The sequence below is a fragment of the Stegodyphus dumicola genome, chromosome 10 (assembly GCF_044657685.1).
Source record: "Stegodyphus dumicola isolate Sdum_Otavi_A_Nest chromosome 10, ASM4465768v1".
NCBI classification, from domain to species: Eukaryota; Metazoa; Arthropoda; class Arachnida; order Araneae; family Eresidae; genus Stegodyphus; species Stegodyphus dumicola.
In genome coordinates this window covers 126704733-126727733 of record NC_140777.1, presented here as the reverse complement: position 1 = coordinate 126727733, position 23001 = coordinate 126704733, and the positions used below count along the sequence as shown (strand labels likewise).

The 23001-nt window shown below is 33.0% G+C and overlaps 1 protein-coding gene across 2 annotated transcripts in view; it reads left to right on the top strand.

Annotated features, from left to right (window-relative positions):
* Nucleotides 1-23001, top strand: part of LOC118200847 (uncharacterized) — a 188841-nt gene that overhangs the window by 17374 nt on the left and 148466 nt on the right. For both annotated transcript variants that reach the window (XM_035372836.2, XM_035372828.2), the window contains exon 2: nucleotides 20859-21238. In XM_035372836.2, coding sequence (XP_035228727.1) covers nucleotides 20880-21238 — 359 coding nt within the window. In that variant the 5' untranslated portion in view covers nucleotides 20859-20879. The remainder of the gene's footprint in view (nucleotides 1-20858; nucleotides 21239-23001) is intronic.

Genomic DNA, 23001 nt, shown 5'->3' with positions numbered 1-23001 from the left:
ATTTCACTGCACTTTATTTGATTAGCACCTGTAATAGAGTCTTATCTAAACTTCATGGCTAGACTTATGTATCTACGCATGTGAAACTACTTGCTGACTTAGTCAGTGTATCATGTCTTGCGAATTTTGGTTAATAGGCCTATTTGCGTGAGTGTGTTGACAACTTTGCAAACTGAAACTGTATATACTGCCGGTTCGTGCCTTATAAGGAAGCGGTGATAGGCTTCTGTATTGTTGGCGAGAAGAACGTGACAACAACGTTGTAGAATGACGTAATTCCAGAACTGCACCAGCAAAATGTCGCTAATAATATTGTATGGATGCAAGATGGTGCTTCTCCACACGTCGCCACATGTATTTGGCAAGTGCTGCAGCAGCATTTTGGAAATAGTCATTTCCCGTAACTGTATACTTTCGTAGCCACCGCGTTCCCCTGTCTTCACTCCGGTTAATTCGTGGTTCTGGGATTATCTGAAATCTAAGATGCTCATCAAATCCACGACATTCTTCAGGACTGAAAGATTTTATAAAACGTGAAGTTATACAGATTTATCCTATGATGTTATGTTCGTCATTGTTGTCAACAGTCTCCCGCAGGCGATGCGTAATCGTCTGCGAATGTAAGCCCGTTGAAAATTTGTAATTGCAGTAAAAGTCTTTTCCCTCTGTTATGTTGTCATCTATCCTTTACAATGGTCTTTTTTGCAAGTGTTTCACGTTGGCAATTTTCGTCCTACATGTGTCGTTCCGACGCCATTTATGGTTTCTCAATGCGTTGGTCAGTTTTCACAGTAAAAATGTGAATATTGCCTTTCAAAAATTTCTAAATGGTTTTACTGTAACAGCAACCGTGAGAGCCCTGCTGTCTTAATTCATCACATTCTCGAGTGCGTACCTTCAAATAATAATATCCGGAATTAAAACACAGATTTTTACTTTGAATTTGTCATGATAATAATTTCAGCTTTTTTCACCATTTTAACAATGTTACTTCAATACCCTTACGCTTTAGCTTTTTAAACTTTTTCTCAGGCCCAAATTTTTATCGTGAGGAGATATTATAGAGTCTCAGGTTTTCCCACGCAGTACTAAATATTAATACGGGTAAACTATATTCTCTCGATTTTTCTGCATCCATACTATATTTTTCGAAAAATAATTACTTTACCTCAGAGAACACTATCCATTTACATCTACGGATGAATGTTTTGGTTCCACAAATCTTGCTAGTATAGAGTGAGTTAAGTTAGGAGAGTGTTAAGTTAAAGATTACATAAAATTTTGCTGTTCTGGGAAGCAGGGAAAGTGCTGAAGATTTTTATCTCTAATTTGCCATATATCCAATGAGAAAAACGTTCGCTTCCTCCATTATATGTTAGTTGCAAAACAGAGGTGCCATAGCCCTTGTAAAGAACATCTTAAACCTTGCAGAAGACCTAAAAAAGTGCACCAAACCCTCTTCATTCAGAAGACACAGAACTTCGAAAGCATTTTAAACAATGAAAGAAAACAAGCTAGTAAGGATAAAAAAATACATTTCCTAAAAGACGAATCAACTAAATTTCTCTTTCTTTAAATAGCAAAATTTCAAAATTTAAATCAAAGCATCAGCTTTCCATGGATCAGTCAGAAAATTTAAATGGAATCAGAGAGAGAGAAAGGGAATCAAAGATTTATAAATTTTTAGAGTTGCGTTTTAATTTTATTTGACACTAAAGATGTGGCTTTTTCTCATGGCAACTGTAAGTATTATCTTTGTATGTTTAGTGAGTAATTCCACATGAGGTAACTTATATTAAAAAGGCGAGAAGAAAAAAAATGTGTCGCGGGTACGCCCTCAGCTAATCCGTTTTTATTCGTATTTAACAATGTTTTTACCCGAAACCTTGGTTACAGTGAATTTTTAATTAATTTCATAATCTGATTTATTTTGTTACCTTTACTACTCATTGCTGCGAAAGTTTCACTTACGTTGTAAAATGAAACAATAAAATAACTGATCCATCTTCATTGAATTTTTGTATTATGGTTAATTAATAATTGTATTACGATCTGTTATTTTTATTTTACAGTATTTTTTTATCTGTAAAACTGAAAATGACGTATCTGTGAGTATGAGTTTGGCGCACTGTAGAAAGACGGTGGTACCTACACACGGCCGACGCTACACGTTTTGCCGCCTGATGCAAAGCCTGAAAGTCTTACATTTTGCTGCCAAGTGCCACCATTAAATCTAAAAATTTACCCCCTACATTCTGCTACGCCCTGCTTTCCATTAATTCCGAAATGATTTGTCATCCCTAAAATTTGGTGCTTAGTGTTTCTCTAAACTGTAAAAATTTTGTCGCCAAAAACTCCGTCGCACAGGTTGCACCGGTTATGGCGCCGGTCCTGTAACTTACAACTACCAAATAGTCCTGCATCTGGATTTATGCACCCCAAAGTCCGAGTTTTGATATTCAGATTTATATATATATATTGGGTGCATTCAACGAATTTCATGTTTAAAAAAATCATGAAATCAATGTATATGTAATATCTGGAAGCACATTATTGTAATGATGCATGCATCTTTAATGATCTCCAACATGACAGACTAAAATTTGAAAATTGCATAAAACAAAAAAGAGTTTAAAATACCGGAAAAAAGTCCATAAAGGATTCAGATTTTGTGTCGCGTTCTGGAGACATTAGGTAATTTTTGAAAGCAGGAGATGTGAAAAATGAGCAACGCCTTTCGCCGAAAATCGAACCACGGACCTCTCGAATACGCGCCGAGCGTACAGATCACTACTCCACGAAGGCGGGAGAAATACCTTATATACTCCCACTTTTAAAGGGCGACTGGGGATTAGAGGACCCAATCGCGAAATTCTGCTGGGGAGAATCATCATCTCTTTTAGCTCGGGCGCTACTGTAGAGACATCAGGTAATTTTTGAAAGCAGATTTGAAAAATGAGCAACGCCTTCGCCGGGGATCGAACCACGGACCTCTCGAATACGTGCCGAGCGTACTACACCACGAAGGCGGGAGAAATACATTTATAGTGTTTCTCTCTCTTGAATTTGCTTCTGCTAACACAACTTCTTTTCTATCTTTTTTATTTTTCTTATTAAACATCGCTTTAGCAACACAAATACGATTACACCATATAAAATTAGACGGCAGAATCACAAACGTTTCAAATGCAGCGTATGTTCAGAATTCAGGACACAGTGTTAAGGGTTGCATTATGTTTTCTCCTTCTTTTCTCAGTTTATCATATTAATGTTCGATTTTCTTTCGTAATGAATAAAACCAATATAATTACTCCATAGACCTTAAAATCAAAATGTTTTATTTCAAAAACGAAGTTTTCGTATAAATAAATATTTTGGCATATAGTTGTTTTAATTAATGGAAAACTTTAAATGCGACTTGCCAATTTAGAATAAAATCCCATCAATAACTTTTTCTTAATTAGTTTTTAACGATTTGAGGAAAATTTCGAAATCCTCAGCAAAAGTTGCAGTCCTTTTTTACTTTAAAACGAAATATTAAATCCTTACTAAAGTTTTTAAAATTCAAAAAGAAATGGGAAACGAATAACGTTTTCAATAAGTAACCCGTGCTAGATATACAAAGGTAAAAAGGTGGTTTAAAAAATTTCCTCAAAATGTCGACGTAACAGTATTTTATTTCATAGCTTCTTGGTAATTGAGTTTTTTTAAATATATTCTTTCTATGTTTTGTGCAATGGAATTTTACTTTCGACAGTTAAAGTTGCAGGGAAGAAATTTTAAGTCGCATTTTTGACGAACCGGCTTAGAAATAACAAACCATCATTTTTTCTATATTCGTTATGATATACAGCTATAAAATACTGAAAGGAATAAAATTTGTTGTTTCACATGATAACTTGTTTACGTTTTTAAAATTTGATGTAATTAATTTTGGCTTTGAAAAGAAAGCTATTCGAAAGAAGAAAGAAAATGCAAAGGAAAAAGGAATTCAATTATTTTTTTGTTTTCCCTTTCATTCCTTGCATTTATTTATAAGCGTTTTCTTACCACTTGCAGTCCATTATTTGGTACACAGTCTAACGCTATTTTAGAAAATGCAGCTATCGCGGAAAATATTCCTTAACGATGTACAGAGAATAATACCTATTTACACTAATTTATGCAGGAAAATATTTTCAAAATTTCAAGATTTTAGTTTTAAAAATCCTGTTAACACCATCTTATTAGTTTTAAATATATATAGAGAGAGAATACATAAATAGAGATATCACATTTAGAGGTGTTTGACTTTCCGAAATTGGAAATACGGATGACTGACTATGATGCATTAAGCTGAGTTACGTTGATATGAGGATTGTTGTAAGCGTCTACTGAGCTGAGCTTTCAAAATTTGATAACGGGAGTTACTGAGCATCATGATGCAGAAAAAAGGGTGAAAGGATCTTAACTATAGTTTATTACATTAAAATACGGCAGCTGTCATCCTTCCATTCACAATCATAACTTATATGTCGTCATCACCGCACAGCATTTATTGACTCCACCCATCTGAGACCGTAGTTCAAGTCAAACACTATTCGCATGTTTCTCAAGAAGCAAAAGACGCTGCACGGAAATGAAGTGGAGAAAAAAATTAAATGTGTTGACCTTTTTTCTTCCGGAAGTTGTTGTTTCTATAGTTACGTATTAAATCTGGAGTGGCTGGGTGGAAAATAGCTTTGAAGTTCCTATTTTAAAATAACAGACACTAGCACCTCCACAGATAAAAAACTTTGTCATTTTTCTCTCTTTATACTTGCACAGTGTTCTGCTCTGCCAGTATTTCACTACTTAAGCAGTAATACTTTTTCTATTATTTAGGTTTTAACAGGTAATGGAAACCTTAAGCAGAATCTCTTAGCTAGATTTTTAGAGTTTAAATCGTAACTTTTTTCAACGTTGAGTAAAGCAAACACTCATCTGTAATACTTTTAAAGCTCACGCTTTTGCCCCATCCCGTTAAAACGAAATTCTCATGAACTATTTTTCTCCGCTTAAAGCGAAAAAATAACGATATGGATTTTTCGTAAAATCTTTGTGACGTAAAGCGAACTCTTGCAAAGCTCAGGTACACTCAGGGAAAAAAAAAGGACAGTTCTATATCTTTCGTTCTACTGTGCCGATTCACAAAATTCAAATTGCGTTTTTCATGTCTCGAAAGCGCGAATTAGGATATATATTAGATTTGAAGATAGCATCGTTCTAACGTAGGTATTTTGACATACCAATTTTACTTCCAGGTTTGGATTCTACTACTCAAATTATGCCTAAATATTTCATTTTGTAAAAGTTGGTGTGAAATTTGCATAGAAATTCAAAAATTTATCTTGCCGCACATTTTTCAGTTTGCGCTAAGAATAATTCACTTTGCTAACTTAATATATATCAACCTATTTTCCTTTCCCCTTTTACATTGTGCACGATCGTAAAAAAAAAAAAGGTTAATCTTTCCTACTTTCAAATAATTTTAACAAAAGTGCCTAAATCGCACTTGATCTTATTATCCCTTTTTAAAAAATATACCAAATTTCAAAACACGCTAGTATATAAATTCTTGTATATCTTCGGAAATTTTGAATAAAACTCTCTAATGTTTTGCAGGTATGCTTAGAAATACATATATTTTAAAGTGATGGTAAAAATTTTATATATTACAATTCAAAATGTTTTCGAAAAACTTATAAAAATTATTTAAAGGTACAAATTGAAAAAATAAATAATAAAAACTTGTGAGAATTTTATTCTGAATGAATCTAAATTTTGAAATGTCAAATGAAGAACCAAATAAATAAGTTTAATTAAAAAAGAAAGATTAATAAATACATACCAAATTTAATTAACACTGAGGAGCTAAAAGTTTGAGAGCTAATTTTTTAAAATCTACTCGTGCGATTTTTACAAAAGTTGGAAGTTTGGTATAATTTGAGTCGTAGAATCGAAATATAGAAACAACATGGCATGTTATTTCAGAAAAAGTCCGATTTTGTATCAAAATACCTATATTAGGATAATGCTATATATAAATCTAATACACATCCTGAGTCGCGCTCTCGAGACACAAAAAACGCAAGTTGAAAAGTCCGCCAGTGACGGAGCGGTAGTATCCCTGAAAGAGGGTAGTTCGGGCCGGAGATCGAATCCTGATGAACAGGTTGGCTGCACTTGCATTTCCATGATTTTTCCGTGTGTAAATGTGAATGCTACCCATTTGCCTTATGAAATGTTCCATGTGATTAATGACATGGAATATTCTCCTGTTTGGTGGATACCTTTATGTGAGTCGTCGTAATCAATAAAAAAGTATATAAAATAATAATAAACATTTTTTAGATTAGGTAATTTAAATAATTTTAACTTTAAAACTGAAATAATTCTCGACAGTCGATTTTAAATTAAATATCGAAATAATATTGGACAAAATTGTTCAAAAACACATACTCTTTTTGAAACTTTAGTAAACCCTTTTTGGAAAATTCTGTAGTCATCATCAGAGTGAGGAATGGTCAGTTTGAAAAGACTGCATCTGATTTCTGTCATTTATCCATCACAGAAACAGTTGACTTATTATCTACTGTTTGTTTCTATTTTTGAGACTCTGAAGGATACTGCCTTGACGGACTTCTTGAGCTTATCAGAATTACTGAAAATTCTCATCATCTCCTAAAAAAAAAAAAAAAAAAAAAAAAAAAAACACTTATTTAATCTTATTCAAACAGTTTTCCACTTATTTAATAAAAAACCTTTAAAAAAAATTATCTAAAAAAAAAAAACCTCTTTGCCTGCATGTTAACTGTTAAAGAAAAAACAAGTTAAGAAAAAAGAACCTTTCAAAAATATTTTTCTAGAATAACCAAATAACCTTTGAATTACCAGGCAACTGTTAAAATAAAGATGATTAAGTTTAATGATAAAATGTTATGAATCAAATAATAAAAATTCTAGCAATTTCAGATTTTAGTCTAATAAATCAAAGAGTTTGACATTTATGTTTCAAAACAAGGAAAAGTAAATAAATAAGAATTCTTTTAAATTAAAAAAAAGTGTAAAAAGTATAAAATTACAATATAATTGCCATCTTATCTTCATATATAAAGTTCCGTTTTACAGCTGAAGCAATTTTAAGTCAAGCAGTTAAAATAGGAATAGTAATTTAAGAATTAATCTCGTAGAGATTAAACTTAAAGTCTTACCTTTAAAATGAGCTGCTTAGAATGGTGAAACCACTTAGAAGAAAAAAAAAATACTTTGCTCTAATTTCATGAAAAGTTAACGTTAATAGACACTTTTCCACTTATTTAATAAAAAAGAAAATTATTCGAGATGTAGCTATTCATATATTTCACCGGAGTGCTTGTGCACGATGCTTGCGATAATTTTTTCCCTCGAGTGGTAGTATTTTCTATTTTGTCATGACATGAAATCTCCAATAGCAATAAAAGACAAGATATTCTTCGAGATATTTAACAATTACATACATATAATTTTTAACTCTGTTAAATGTAAAATAAACATATACTACATATAAGTTCATAAACAAATAATTATTCACACACATAATTTATAGCAATACAAATGTATATATATTTCAACAATATAAGTTAGTTGATTTTATAGTATTGTCTACAGAACTGCTTGTGAAATAATACTCGTAACGATATTCTTTCAGCTTTGAATAAGCTCTTTCATAACATATAACGAGCTGATTTTATCTGGAATTGCAGCTTGTAATTAGAATCGACGGTTGCTCGAACTCTTCTTGAACCGAGATGCTCATCAGCAAAGAAGTGCAAAAGTTATTTCTAGTACTATAATCCAGTAATGTCGAAACTAAAGCTTAAAAAAAATATAATTGTCAGTCCATCTGCTCGAAATTAAGAGGAAGATATAGCCAAGCGCTTGAAAGATTATATGCAGGTTTATTAATGATGAAATCAACATCCAATTCGTTTACAAGGAAAAAAATCAAATGCTTTCTTCCCCCTCAAACACCCGTCTTACTGATCTAGTGGAAATATTTTTGAATTTTAGTGAGTCGTAGTACACAAACAACAAACTTTTAGTTTAAATAATTTTGTCCTAGTAACATTTCACTCACAATGATAATGCTTTTAGCAGCTTGTATAATTTTTTTTTTTTTTTTTTTTGTCCAAAATGGCTACTAGTCTCAAAACACGATTTTGTGTTGTTTTATTTTAAATGCGTTGTTTCACGTTTCATTCGACTCTGTTGCCATTCGAAAAAACGTAAGACATTATCGTTTCATATTGAATTCGTCTATTATTAATTAACTGATTAAACTAATTAAAGCAATAGATGCAGTTTTTAAGAATATTTTTTTAACTTCATTGATTTAAATATTACATATTTTTTTACTTTTTAAATATGCAGAAGTCAAATAACGTTCCCATGTTAGATTATATTCATATTCATTTAATGTTCTACAAAATGTTTCTGTGTTCCACCTAAGCCAACTCTATCAACAATCTCTACTTATAAACCATAATAAACTTTAAAAGAACCCTTTTGGGCAACATCTATTTGAGATTCGTTGAGAATGTTTTTTCGATTATCAAACTTTCAAAACGTCAGTGACCTATCGATTATATTTTACAGGTATTTTAAGTGTATATTACCATACTTCCTCTTTAATTTTCTCTTCTTTTCATTCATTTTACAGTCTGAAAATCGAGAGGAGAAAATTATGCGAATCATAATTTGTGAAAAATATGGTTACAGTAAAAACATTATAAGGTATTTCTCCTACCTTCTTAACATGCCTTTGTAGTGTAGTGGTCAGTATGCTGGGGGCATATTCCAGAGGCCCGTAGTTCGATTCCCGCCGAGGGCGTTGCTCATTTTTCAGCTCTTCTGCTTCCAAAAAGTACCTAATGTCTCTACAACATAACAATGAAAAACAAAATAGTCACAGCTGATAAGAGTAAGAAATGAATAGATATGGATAAACAACAGGTTTTAAAAGGAACCTACGTTCCAATAAGGAATTCTTTGCACTGGAGAACGGTTACGGTATTTCCAGTTTTTGAGATAAATCAGAGTTTTTTTCGGAGAACACCGAAGCTCTAAATAAAAGGGCTCCGGCACTTCTTATATATAAGTTAACCCTAATTTCAGCAAAAGAATTCTATTTCAATTATAAATATGCCTTAAACTGAATCTAACTTGTAAATGCAGGCGTCGGTCATAAACATTTCTCTCCGATCTAAAACTTGGACAGAGGTTGAGACTTTTAAGGAAAGAAAAGCCCCCACTCATATGCTCAAAGGCTTATTCTCCAGGAAGTATATTGAATTTATGAAAATGAGTCGATTTTTCGTTCCTGAAAATATTAAGCGTCGTGATCAGGCCGTGCCACACTAGCGACTTCGAACTGCGTGTGTATGTGTGTATTTAATTATGGCAAAGCACACGAGGGCTATCTGCCTAAGGGGAGGGATGCCTTCGTGGAGGACTTTCTAAGGGAAACTGGCTCGTATACACGTTACACATGGGGAAAACCACGAAAACACCCATGCAGCCAGCCCGTTCGCGGGATTCGAACCTCGGACCGAACTACCAGTGTTCAGCGACTTTACCGCTCGGCCGCTGGTGGGCCGACTTCGAACTGCAAATCTCCTGCAGACTTTCTGAACGATAAACGGCGGAGGATCACTTCTGTCACTTGTATAGAGGAGTCGTAAGTTTATTCTTACGTCATTTATCGGATCCTATTCAGAGAAACTTTCTACATGATGGCTAGAATTATATCAACAGGACATCGCGATCAGAAAGTCTTGGACTTTTAACTTTTTATTTCAAAGCTACACTATTCTGTTAAAATTTCTTTCCATATCCTCAAAGAATTCTCAATATTCTTGTTTGTGACGCTTTAAATGATTTCATTGGTGTGCTGGAAAATGAATGATTTTTTGTATATCAGTCCTTGAAATAGTACCTTATATGTATCATTAATCATTAAATGTATACATAAAAATCAGACAGAGATCGGCTGCACTACTTTGCTTCTGAGTGGAATGGTAATTGCAACCGAAGACCCAAATAAGATGAGGTCCGATAATTTATTTTTTTATTTAACTATTTTAATCAATTTAATTAATTATTAAAATTATATTTTATGTCTTTACATTTATTTTAATTTTATTATTATGTTAATTTTTAGAGCCTTGCGATTTTGCGTTGGTTCACTATAACTGCCCGTTTCACTTTTCAAAATGTCGCCACCAAATATTAGAGTCCTGCATTATATTTGAAGAAATTAAATGATGAAGAATCTGAATAAAATGTATGTATATTTCTCGCATTGTGATAAAACAGCGATACATAGAGCCATTCAATTTTCAATGACGTATTCCTACTGCGAATATGGGCATGTGGAAGCCCAAATTTGAAATTTGGAATTTGTTTTATTACCAGTTTCATATTTTGTAAAAGTTTAACGAATTTTTGATTAACAAAATCAAGGATTTCAAAGCCGGCAATGGAAATGTTGTACACAAAAAACATTTTTATCTCCAGCGCGCGAAATTCTGTATCGGAAATGTTAAGGATATGTTCAGTTTAAAACTATTTGCGATATTGCTCTTGAACTGAATTTTATGATTTAAGTGTGAAGAACGTGATATTTAATAAATAAAGGTAACAGGCAAAATGTTAAAAAAACGCCCCTTTTATCATAATTTAAAATCTGAAACCTTTTAGATTTTTTTAATTTTTTTAGTTATTTTATTTATTTTAGTTCAAAGGGGCAATTTACCCAGAAGTACCATAAATGTGTGTACGTTTCTCGAATTGTGATAAAACAACGGTACCTCGAGCCATCAAATTTTGAATAACGTTTGTCTCCTTCCGAATATAGGCATCTGGAAGCTCAAATTTTAAATTTGGAATTTGTATTATTATCGATTTCATATTTTGTAACACTTAATGATTTTTTATTAATAAACTCAACGATTTAAAAGCGAGCAATCCAATCACAACACTGTACGAAAAAAAAAAAAAAAAAAAAAAAAAAAAAAAAAAAAAACCTTTTTATCTTCAGCCCGCGAGACTGTGTATCGGTAATTCTAAAGGTATGCTCTTTAAACATATTGTGATATTGCTGTTGAATTGAACTTTATGCTTTAGATGCGATAAACATGATATTTAATAAATAAAGGTAATACACAAAACGTTAAACAAACGCCCCTGTGAGCGTAATATAAAATCTGAAAGCTTTCAGAATATTTTCCGTCCTTCCTGACAGTCTTCTATAGCATTCCGCCACTTCTAATTTTAGAAATTATGCCCTGATAAGAATGGATATTAATACTAAGATTGAAATATTTAATACGGTGTCTTTTTTCTACCTCCCTGTAATATGAATCCCACTCGTTTTTACTGTTTCTTTGTTTCTCCTTAGACATCAAACCATCCATAAATAATTAGAGGATGTGAATGTGCAGCTGACTCAGCGGGATCGCAGAAGGAATGGCGTTTTGTGTTTGCTTCGATAGTTGATTTCTTTTTTTAGGTTGTCATAAAATTCAACATTAGAAGGGAAAGCTTCGGCATGATTTTCGCTGGTAGTTTGCGAAAGTATGTTAATATGATAAAAACAATCATTGCACGGACAGATGCATTTTAAAATGTGGAATACCTCCTTCCCTGAACGCATTAAAAAGGAGAAAATTACATTATATTTTAAAAATTTTCACAGCCTGAAGCTTGAATGTTAAAAGGCGAAATACGAGAGAAAATGCGGTACATCTATCTATCTATCTATCTCAATGTTGCTAGATCCTGCATGTTTTCGCAAATTTGCTCTTTTGATAAGCGTAAGCTTCTAAAATTTACGACTAGAATTTTTCCGAACTTTCTTCTACTTCATTATTCCTTTGTGCTACTTTTTACTATCTTAGAAATATTTTAATGTGCCATAAAATGCGTATATGTTAAAACAATATTTCTCTTAAAATTAATTTATAATAATAAATTAATGCTTTATTTAGCTCCTGAGTGCATGTGCACTTAGTTTTCAACACCAGTCGCTGGTGCTTTCCAATGTTTGTGTGATTGCTTTGTTTAATATTTTGGCATTCTGCGAATAGGGTCCCAAAGTCAAGTTACAGCTGCTGTGTTAATTAAAGTATGAATTATGAGTAACACCAAAAGTTCAGAACCACCTTTTGAAAAGTTTGAGTTAAACTGTTCACGTTTGACAATTCCTCAGAAAAATGGAAACAGATAAACCTAAATGTTATGGCAAACAATGTGAATATGCACGTAAAAATTTAAACACCAAAGCAAAAGAATCAGCCATTAACCATCCAAGCGGGAGAAAACACTTAACGACAAATACGAACAAATTATTGAAAAATAATACCCTAAATTAACTGACAATTTGTAGAGACATTAGGTTATTTTAAAGTTGGAAGACTTGAAAAATGAGCAACGCACTTGCCTGGACTCGAACCATCGACCTCTCGAATACGTGCCAAGTGTGCTGTTCACTACACCGCGAAGGCATGTTAAGAAGGCGGGGAAATATCATATACACTCCCCATTTTAAAGGGCGACTGGGGGTTCGGAGACCCAATCGCCAAATCCTGGTGGTGGAGAATTATCATCCACCACCTTTTTTAGTTCGGTCACCACTGTAGAGATATTAGGTTATTTTAAAGCTTCAAGATGTGAAAAATGAGCAATGCTCTCGCCGAAACTGGAACCACGGACCTCTCGAACACGCGCCGAGTGTGCTGACTACTACACCATGAAGGCATGCTAAGAAAGAGAGGGTTTAAGATATTCGTCAAAACGTATTTAAAATCACCAAGAATGTATTTTCAGTCCGTTACTTACCACACACGGAGAATAAATTTGCGATGACATCAGAGGTCATGTGAGCTCATGTACTTCACAAAAAATCACGTGATCTCCTGACTCATGTGATACCTTTTGCTACTTTTCAATTCTACATCTATATAAGTGGAGGGCAAAAGAAGGATCAATGCGGAATTTTGAAATTTGGATATAAGTGGATGTACTGATAAATTTCCCTAAACGACTACTCAGCTTACTTGTCGATTATGGTGCGTGGTAATGGTTGTCTTAGACAAGTAATGTTCAGTACCGATGTTTGTTTACGATTTAAAAAATGCTAAGCACTTCCAAAGATGCTAGTAATCGGAGGCCGTCTTCGTAAGTGATTTCGCATTGTTATAAGTTGGAGCTACCCTGAAGGGCAGAGATGTTAGCAAACTCTTTGCTACTGATGACAGAGACTGAGGGCTACTGATGACTCCAGACACCGACTGATGTTTTTACTACAGAGATCACAGAGATTATGACTTTGATGACGCTAATGATGAATCTTTGCTAGTGATTTCGACAAGGAGTTTGAAATCAAGACTACATATTCTACACCTGGGTAAATTTGGCTGTGTTCTGGACACTTCCTCTTCACGAGTATAATATGTAGGAGTTCTGAACGACATTCTAGGTGCTGAGACGGTTTGGTTTAATTTGGTTTACTTGATTATAACAAAGCAAGCTAGGATTATTTACTCAAAGGAAAATAAGGATACAGGGGTAAGCCCATTTAACAGTGAGGTAAATGGCTATCTCGATTATGGCGAGATAACGCCAAGCTGGCAGTGACTTTAGTGACTAATTTTTGTCGCCAAATTTCGCGAGAAATCTCGAAAAGTCACAAACTTGGCGACAATCTGAATACTTTGGTCCGATGCCTATATAACTGTAAGTAGACTGCTCTTATGTAACTGCAACTGTATCTGGCCCTATGTAACTGCAATTGTATCTGGCCCTATGTAACTGTAACTGTAACTGTATATGTCTTCCAGATATTTCGAGAATGCGAAGCTGTTAAAAATTTTCTCGGCGGACGGAGAAAACTATGTAAGACCGGATTGCGGATCAGTTCTCAGTTTAATTTCCAGTTGAGCTCGAAGTTTAGTTTAGTATATTGAGAGATTACTGTGCAAATTTATGCATTTACAAAAAGTGTAGAAAATATTGATAAATACCAAAATTTGAACAAAAGTAGGTTTATATATTCATAAATTAAAACTAAATACTTAAGACCTAAATAAACATTTGACTGGATCCACCCTGAAGCTATGAAATCGCCCCTCGTTGGAGAACCCCTGTATTAGCGTATTATACGTAGATTCTTTTTTTCTTCTTTCAGAATATTTTTAATGAGATACTGACGAACTTACTAACGAGAACTTTCTTTCTGTAGATTCCGAATAAAATTTAAATTACGTTCTACATTCTGCTACGAATCTTGTACATATGTAAATAATTTTAGCGAAATTATATGTGGAAGTAAAGTATTTTGCTATGTATAATGTATCATGAAAATGTAAACAAATTGGAGCTTTGCCAGAAAATCAAGAGAACAGAGGCTATTCTATTTAACATTGAGTAAATGGCTATTTCTCTAAATTGGCGAGAAATCGCAAAAAAGGAGCTAAACTTGGCGACCATTTGGGTCCCGTTAATGTATAACTAACTTCAGCTGCTATTGTGCTTGAATAAATGTAATTAATCTAGATATGTAACTGTAACGATATCCAACCCCCATATGCTTTCCAGTAACTTCGAGAAGTGGAAGATACTAGAGATTTCTCGGTCACCGGGGAAATACTATATAAGACCGAAGAGAGTATTAATAGGAGTTGTTTAGTTCAGCGTGTGAGTTCGAGTACTGAGAGATCTTCGTAGGAGTTTCGCTTCTTTTATATGTCGTTCGCATTGCGTTGTGTTTAATATTCTTAGTAATTTGAAGTGTAGCTACTGATTCTGCTCTGTGATACTGAGAAGAGATGTACGAGTCCTTTTGTGGAACGTCTCAGAACTGAAATGTATTCCTTTTTGCAAAATAAATTTCATGAATCTACAGTCGTTTTGTGTGCATTCAATCTATTAGGAGCCCGTATGCACGCAACAATTCGATAATTATTTTATGAGTCACGTGTACAAAATTGAAATCTACTTTATTGGATTCGTTCCATAATATAGAACTGCGATTAAAAATACCCGGAACATCCGTGCAGTGTCATTTCGAGCAACATGTTTTTAGAAGTAAATGGGCTGCAAACGCATTTTTAGTGTGCTCAATCAATCCCCGACGTCTTTATTTGTACGCAGTACGAAGATGCATCAGCTTAAGAAACAGTTATGAAAAACGTGATGTATATATATCATTACATTAAAATATGTTTTTACATGTAGAAATGTTTTATATCAGACTTAGATTAGTTCATTACTTTCATTACGGCCAAGCATATTTTGTAAGTCTTTGCACAGGAAATTGAATTTCTGTAATAAATTTAAAAATAGAACATTTAATTGAAAAATAATACTAAATTGCACAAGAATGTAATTGTAATGTAGCCCACCACTGGCATTCACAAGATGTACGATATCTAATAACATTCCCCTTAAATTCCTGAAAATCGTCTTGGTGGTTGCCATTGGCGACAGTCAAATAATATATCACGTATCCTGCTTCTGTGAATTTCAATAATTAATCTAAAAATATATTTAATCATTTTTAGCAAGATTCACAATATTATGCACATACAGCGATTTTAAAAATGTCATTAAATATGTTAAATTGTTGATTTTGTTGATTGTTCTTTTCTGTTATGACTTGTACGCCCCCGATTCTGTAACGACTGGAATAAGCGAGTGCGTAAAACTGACTACGGTAAGAACTGCATGGAAATAAGAATGGAAGAATTAAAAAGTTGAGAATAAATTCAACTTTTAAAGTTCTCTCTATATAAAATTAGCAAAGCAACATATTGAGTTTGGCATAAATTTAGTCAAGAACTGTATCGAATTCGAGCGTAACAGGGTAGAGATCCCTCTTCATGAGAAGCAGAGAAATGTGCAACCACCGCGGATTTCTCATTGGCAAATGCTTACAAATGTTCAGATCAAGAAACATCGCGGCGGTGGCGAACATGAAAGTTAAAAATATTTTTCTAATGCCATTAACTCCCATGAAAAAGTGCATATGTTTAAAGCGATGTTGGGATATTTATCTAGAGTCACCAAGACCGTGGTGTTGGTGAATGTTCCAAAAATGTTATTCATCTGTAGTGTTGGAGTCCATTGTGGTGAATGGTTTCGAAACTAAGTTCTGACTTTCAATCCTAGCTTATTTTCTCATACTGGGTAAAGAGTTACTAAACTCATTTTCTAAAGAATTTAAAGCTACTGTTGCATTTAAAGAAATTCCTGAAATTTTGTAGTCTTACTCTTTGTGGTAACATACACTGTCAAGCCTCTAATTACAGCTAAGCAATTTATTGCTATGTCTATAACACAAACAGGAATGTAAGAAGGGTATAAAAGACCCTTAAATTAAAATAAAGTCTTCAAATAACCAAAGGCTACGCAGAAATACTTAACGCGAAAAATGGCGCAAACCTATACCGGCGTGTCAGCACTATTTGCAAGATTGAAGCAATGCTGTAGACAATAACGCTACCATAGAATATCAACTAGTAAATTGGCCTTCAACAGGCGAAACACGCTGTGACTAAAGCAATCTCAAACGCTCACTTAAATTCGCGCGAACTTTATAAAATTTGCAATTTGGCAGGATAACGGAAAGGGAAAAGTGAGATGCTGTAACATAAAATGGGATATGAGGAATAAAAGCTATACGATAATAAAAATTATACAATTGACGAAGTTCTTTCATTTAATCTAGCACTTTAATTTAAACTGCTTTTTTAGTTTATTGCAAGGAGCATTCATTGTTGTATAGATATTTTTTATTTTGTTTTACAAATCGTTGTTATCCAGGACTTCAGACAAACAATAATAAAATTAAATATTTGCATATTTTCCAGTGTCTTCAAATACTCATCACTTAATCTCTTTTTTAATAGTTTGCATAAATTTAGTCCAAGAAGTAACTGGATTACAAATAATAGCCATTTCCGAGCAATTCCGGATATCTTCACCATCCAAATACTTTCCTCAATTTACATGCCAAATACAAGTAGTGTAGCGAACATTAAAAAAAGATATAACAACACTTAAATACTCTGTAAACGCAAACATTGCGTCGGCGACACGCACATTTTTGTCTTCGTCCTTTCTAACATAAGATTACAGTCATTTAGATAAATCCACGACCCATCAAAAATTGAACATGTTTCTACTTTTGTCTGAATGATTATTTGTAAAGAGTTCATCATACTATACAATCAACCACAAACCTACTGAAAATGAAGTGAACATAAAAGAGTTTACAGTTTTCTGTTGACAGAAGACGTTCAAAGACTTTCTCTTTAAGATGGTGGAGATTGTTTTGAGACTGAGGAATTTACACGGGAAACAGCTGTAAAAGCAAGTATCTTCTTTGGATTGCATTCTGTTATTCTTCTTCCACCTCAAAATAAATGCAACGTTAAGAGATTTTTTTAGTACCAGAGATAATGTTAATTTCGAATTTTATTTTTTGCCCGTATCACTTCTGTGTCCCATTCACTTCAAATTGTTGCCATCAAATGTATTATTTAAAAAAATTAATGATGAAAAATCGTACTGCATGTATGTCCTTCGCACTGTGGAAAAACGAGAGCACCTAAAACCAACCGAAGTTTTAATACATATAGTCCTCCACCCCAACATGGGCACTTCTAATCCAGGATTTCAAATTTATTTTTGGTACATTTCCTATTTTGTACAAATTTCAAGAATTGCTTTTAGCAAATTCAGCGATAAAAAAGGAAAAGGTAGTAGCACTGTTCGAAATAAAACATTTTTATCTCCATCGCTCCAGACAGCTGCCATTTGACAAAATTAAGATACTTATCTCACAGTTTTAATTATCAAAGTCGGCTATTTAAGCAATGTGTTGTCAATGCCTCAAATAGGATACTATTATTATTTCCACGTATCAGTGTGTTGCCATTCTGCAAAGCATAAAATATTTAACTTTCAAATTAAAATTTTCTACATTTGTATTTAATATACGTAGTTTTCCATCAGAACATTTGCACCTCGAAGCCCAAATTTTTAATTTCGAAATAGTTTTCTATTTATTTCATATATGTTACACAAATTTAACGAATTTTGCTTAACGAAATTGGCAGCACTTCTCGAAATGCAACATCTTTATATTCGTCTCGCCAGACGATTATCATTCAGCAAAATGTAATCTTTCAATTTTAATCCACTCATTTGGCTATTTGAAAGTAATAAGCTGCTCTCAAATAGAATACTTAATCTCCACTTACTAGCGTATTGCTGTTCAGTAAACTGTAAAATATTAAGTTTCCAAATTTAATCTTTCTGTTATTGAGTAGCAAACCAAATGATTAAAAACGAATAAACCTAATTCTTACAAAATGTTTGCTACTTCTTAATCTGATTTATTTAAGTAGAAATGCATTTAAATCACGAGCCTTTTAATTAGAAATATTAAATATTTTCATGAAATGACACTGACTGATTAAAATCATTAGACAATTTTTTCTTTTATGTGTTAATTCTTTTAGACGGCTGGCCGCTCGAGCGGTTAATTTTCAAGGAAATAACATAAAAAATATAGAATCAATACACGGCAATCTCTAATACAGTGACGGGAAATCTAAAGATATCCTATTTTTTTAAATATTTTGTGATTTTACTCTTGAGTTGTGTAGGACGTAAATGTAAAGAAAGCGATGCTTAAAGCTGAACTGACAAAAAAAAAAAAAAAAAAAAAAAAAAAAAATTGTGTTAGCACGAGTAAGTCCAGAAGAAGATTAGTAATCTTCGATGTTCAATGACAGTATAAAAAAGCTTAATAAATGTTCCGGTGCAATGTTAAGAGCTGGATCCTTTCAGATTTTCTTTCCTTTTCTTTTTTAAATTTATTTTTATACTTGAAATTAATCTTCATAATGGGCTTATTCTCGTTGCATTTGGCATTATTCAAAAATGCATAATATATTATTGGCAATCATATTCCTATTTCAAACATCAAATGTGCGACATTTTTTATTACCTCATAATATACTTTTTAAGTAAGTCTCTTCAATGCTTCAAGTAAAGTATCTCTTCCGTTTAATCAATTTTATCCTAAATTTAATATGCTGTGCCTATTGATATGAAAGACTTAAATGATAAAATTTAAAAAGCTTTGGATTGTACGTTGATACAGGTTTTCCTTGAAATCTGTTATAGGATTCAAATAAAGTACATATACTCGTACAAAAACATAGGATTGCATACATAAGTGGACAAAAACTTGGAAAAAAAAACTTAGGATTACATGCATACGTAACAAAAAAATAAAAACATAGGATTCAAGTAAAGTACCTCTATCGGTTGTCCTGTTTTACCAAATTCTAATAACTTCCTTATAGGAACGCAGAAAAAGTAAATACCAAAAATGGAAATTTTTAGAAATTTCATATAAAAGTTATCGTGTGAGCAGAAGTCGTCATACATAGACCCACCAACATCAGAGTAAAAATAGTAAAAACGTGTTGTTGGGACCCTAATTCTCACTTTTTTACAGAAAACTCACTATTCAGTTTTTAGACTTAAAAATGCATCTTTCTTTACCTATGTAAATATCCTTTGTCTGCGTGTAATAATACCTATGTGTATATGTTGGCGAAGGAGGCTAAGAGAGAAAAGATCAGCAAACTTTCCCTAGAACCCACTGTATTTTTTGGTACAATTGGCAATACTTCTAATTTTACATAGGACATCCAATCATAAACAGAAAGTCCGCATTTCCTTCTATATAAAGCCTTTAATTTTGCAATAAATGAGCTTGTTTTTATTTTATTCGGCTCTTTGCAGAACGTTTTTACCGTTATGCTTTTCCTTTTCTGTTTTCCTAAACTGCAAAGCTCAAATTTTGAGAAACATTTACATAGGGGCTACAAATCCTCAATCAGGCATTGTGATGATGCAGTAATTAATTCATTAACTATTCATTTAAGAAATATTAATTAATATATGCACGAGTAGCCAAATTTGTATGCTGAGATAGAGCTCCAAATTGATAAATCAGCTATGTTAGGAACTATAGACAACAATTAATTTTTTATATCTTGCTTTTATCGTGTTATTTTAGCTACACGAGAAAACTTAATTTTTAAACTTAATTTTTTCTTAAAAACTTAATTTTTAAGCAATCACTTTTTTTCTTTTCACAAAATAGTTCTCCCCCCCCCACACAAAGTTATATTTTTTTAAATTTATTTTTCTGCTACAAAACATATAAATTATTCCTTGCAGCGAAGTATGACTTGATTTTTCTTTAGCGGATATTAAATTTATATAATGAAACAGCATATAAGAAACTGATCGCTTGAAAGATACTTGAGAAATTATTTTAGATTTAAGTGCTTTCATAATTTTGAAATATATAAAGTATTAACCACTTCCGCAGGCAACTTCCTAAAATAGTCGTCATAATAAGAAAGAAATAAATAATGAAAGATTCGCCTTTTAATGTCGCACCAGAGGATTTTTTAAGGAATGGGAATCTATAAAATTTGTATAAAATTTCCTGTGATCGTTGATTTAAGAGACACCTTCCATGTTGTAAACATTGAGGAATTAAGAACTGCAAGTTTCCCATCCGTGTTAGTGGCAAACAAAATCTGTATACTTAGGTTTTGGAAAGCATGAATGCCTTTATGTAGCAATGGAATAATATGCGCTTGAACATTCTTTAAAATTTTAACCTGGTCAGTAAACAAATTACGGTGTTCTATAATTCAAATATTTTTAAAACCTTAGTTTAACTTTGCTCGTTCTATGTTTTTCAGATCGAGATCTGGACTCAAATCATGATGGTACCCGAGATGAGGAGTTGTCGTTACCAAAAATCTCCACCGTCTACATCGACTCCACCTTATGTGACCAGCACAACTCCGCAAGGACCTTTCGGACTATCCTTTGGTCCACCAGACTATTACAGGACACCTCCAGATTTTCTCCACCCATACAGTTCGAGATATTATGGTACCAACGAATCAGCAGAAGCGTCATATCATTTGAAACATTCATTATCCCAACATTATGGAATGAATAACATTCCTCAAGCAGATAGCATGAATGGAAATTATGACTGCTATGAAAAGAAGATAATAGAAACAACACAGAGGTGCCAGTCGGCAGAAATATCAACGTCAACGGAAGAAAACAGGTGAGAAAGTTTTTATATGTTTAAAAATAAGAAAACTTATTCAGGAAGCATTGTGCACCTGAAGAAGAAATAATAATACAAGAATAAGCATGCGGGCCAACAGAACTTTACCATGCATATGGTGATACAAGTTGTGTCTCGCGATGCTATTGATTCAGCCAAACATCCTATAGGACCTCAGTTCTATCTGCCAAAACGTTTGTATCCAGTTATCATTTTGAAGGGAAAGTACACTAATGTAAAGACTTGTCTAGTAACAATTATTGCTAATAAATATCTCCTCCTGTTCTAATTTCTCAATATTGTTGATTTTATGAAGACATTTTTGAATGTTTATGCTAACGGCAATGTGTGAAAGCCGGCATTCTGTAGACTTAGGGATTTCTGTAGACTTAGGCATTCTGTAGACTTAGGGAAAGCCGAAGCCGAAAACTGGCCGGCCATGTGTGAAACGTTTAACATTTCAGACGTTTCTCAGATCTTCTATAGAATAATAACAAATCAGCCAAATAACAAATAACAAATCGGCAAAACATGATTTACATTGCGCAAAAGAAAGGGAGGAACAGTTCTATATCTCCCGTTCTACTGGGCCGATTCACAAACGTCAACTTGCGTTTTTCATGTCTTGAAAGCGCGACTCAGGATATGTATTAGATTTATATATAGCATAGTTCTAATATGAAACAAAACCGGACTTTATCTGAAATAACATGCCAATTTTTTTCCATAGTTCAGTTCTACGACTCGAATTACGCCAAATTACCAAGTTTTGTAAAAATCGCACGAGTAGTTTTTAAAAAATTGACCTCCTAAATGTTAATTTAGTATATATTTATTAATATTCCTTTTTTTATTAAACTTGTTTGATCCTTCCTTTCACATGTCGAAATTCAGGTTCATTCCAAATGAAATTCACCCATTTTTTTATGATTTATTTTTAAAATTTGCAGTTTTAAATAATTTTTATAAATTTTTCAAAAACAAAAATTTTAATTATAATCTATAAAATTTTTACCATCATCTTAAAGTAACGTATTTCAAGCATACCTGCAAAAAATTACAATTGTTTATTCAAAATTTCCGAAGGTATACGTAGATTTTTATATTGGTGCGTTTTAAAATTTGACATAAAATGTGGTTTAGACATTTTGCTAAAATTATTTGGAAGTAGAAACAATGTGACATGTTTTTCGCTCATGCACAGTGTAAAAAGGTAGGAACGAGGTGCCTTTTTTCTATCGAGGCATAATTTGAGTCGTAGAGTAGAAATATGGAAAACAAAATTGGTATGTTATTTCAGAAAAAGTCCGATTTTGAGTCAAAGTACCTGTGTTAGAGCAACGCTATATATAAATCTAATATAAATCCTAAGTCGCGCTTTCGAGGCATGAAAACGCAGTTTGAATTTTGTCAATCGGCCAAGTAGAACGGGAGATATAGGAACTGTCCCTTTTTTTTTACGCAGTCTACATCAATTTGTTTCGAAAATCAATTGGCAAGGCACGTAACACTCGCCTCATCAGAATTTACCATTTGCATTTTACACTTCGTTTAGGAGCGCCAAAATACATGATATTCATACGTAAATTTATTCAAAAAAAGATTAGGTCTATATTATATAAGGTATTTCTCCCGCCTCCTTAGCATGTCTTCGTGCTGTAAAGGTCAACGCGCTCGACGCGTAATCGAGAGGTCCGTGGTTCGATTCAAGTCGAGGGCATTGCTCATTTTTCATGACATGAGTTATGGCATTTCATACA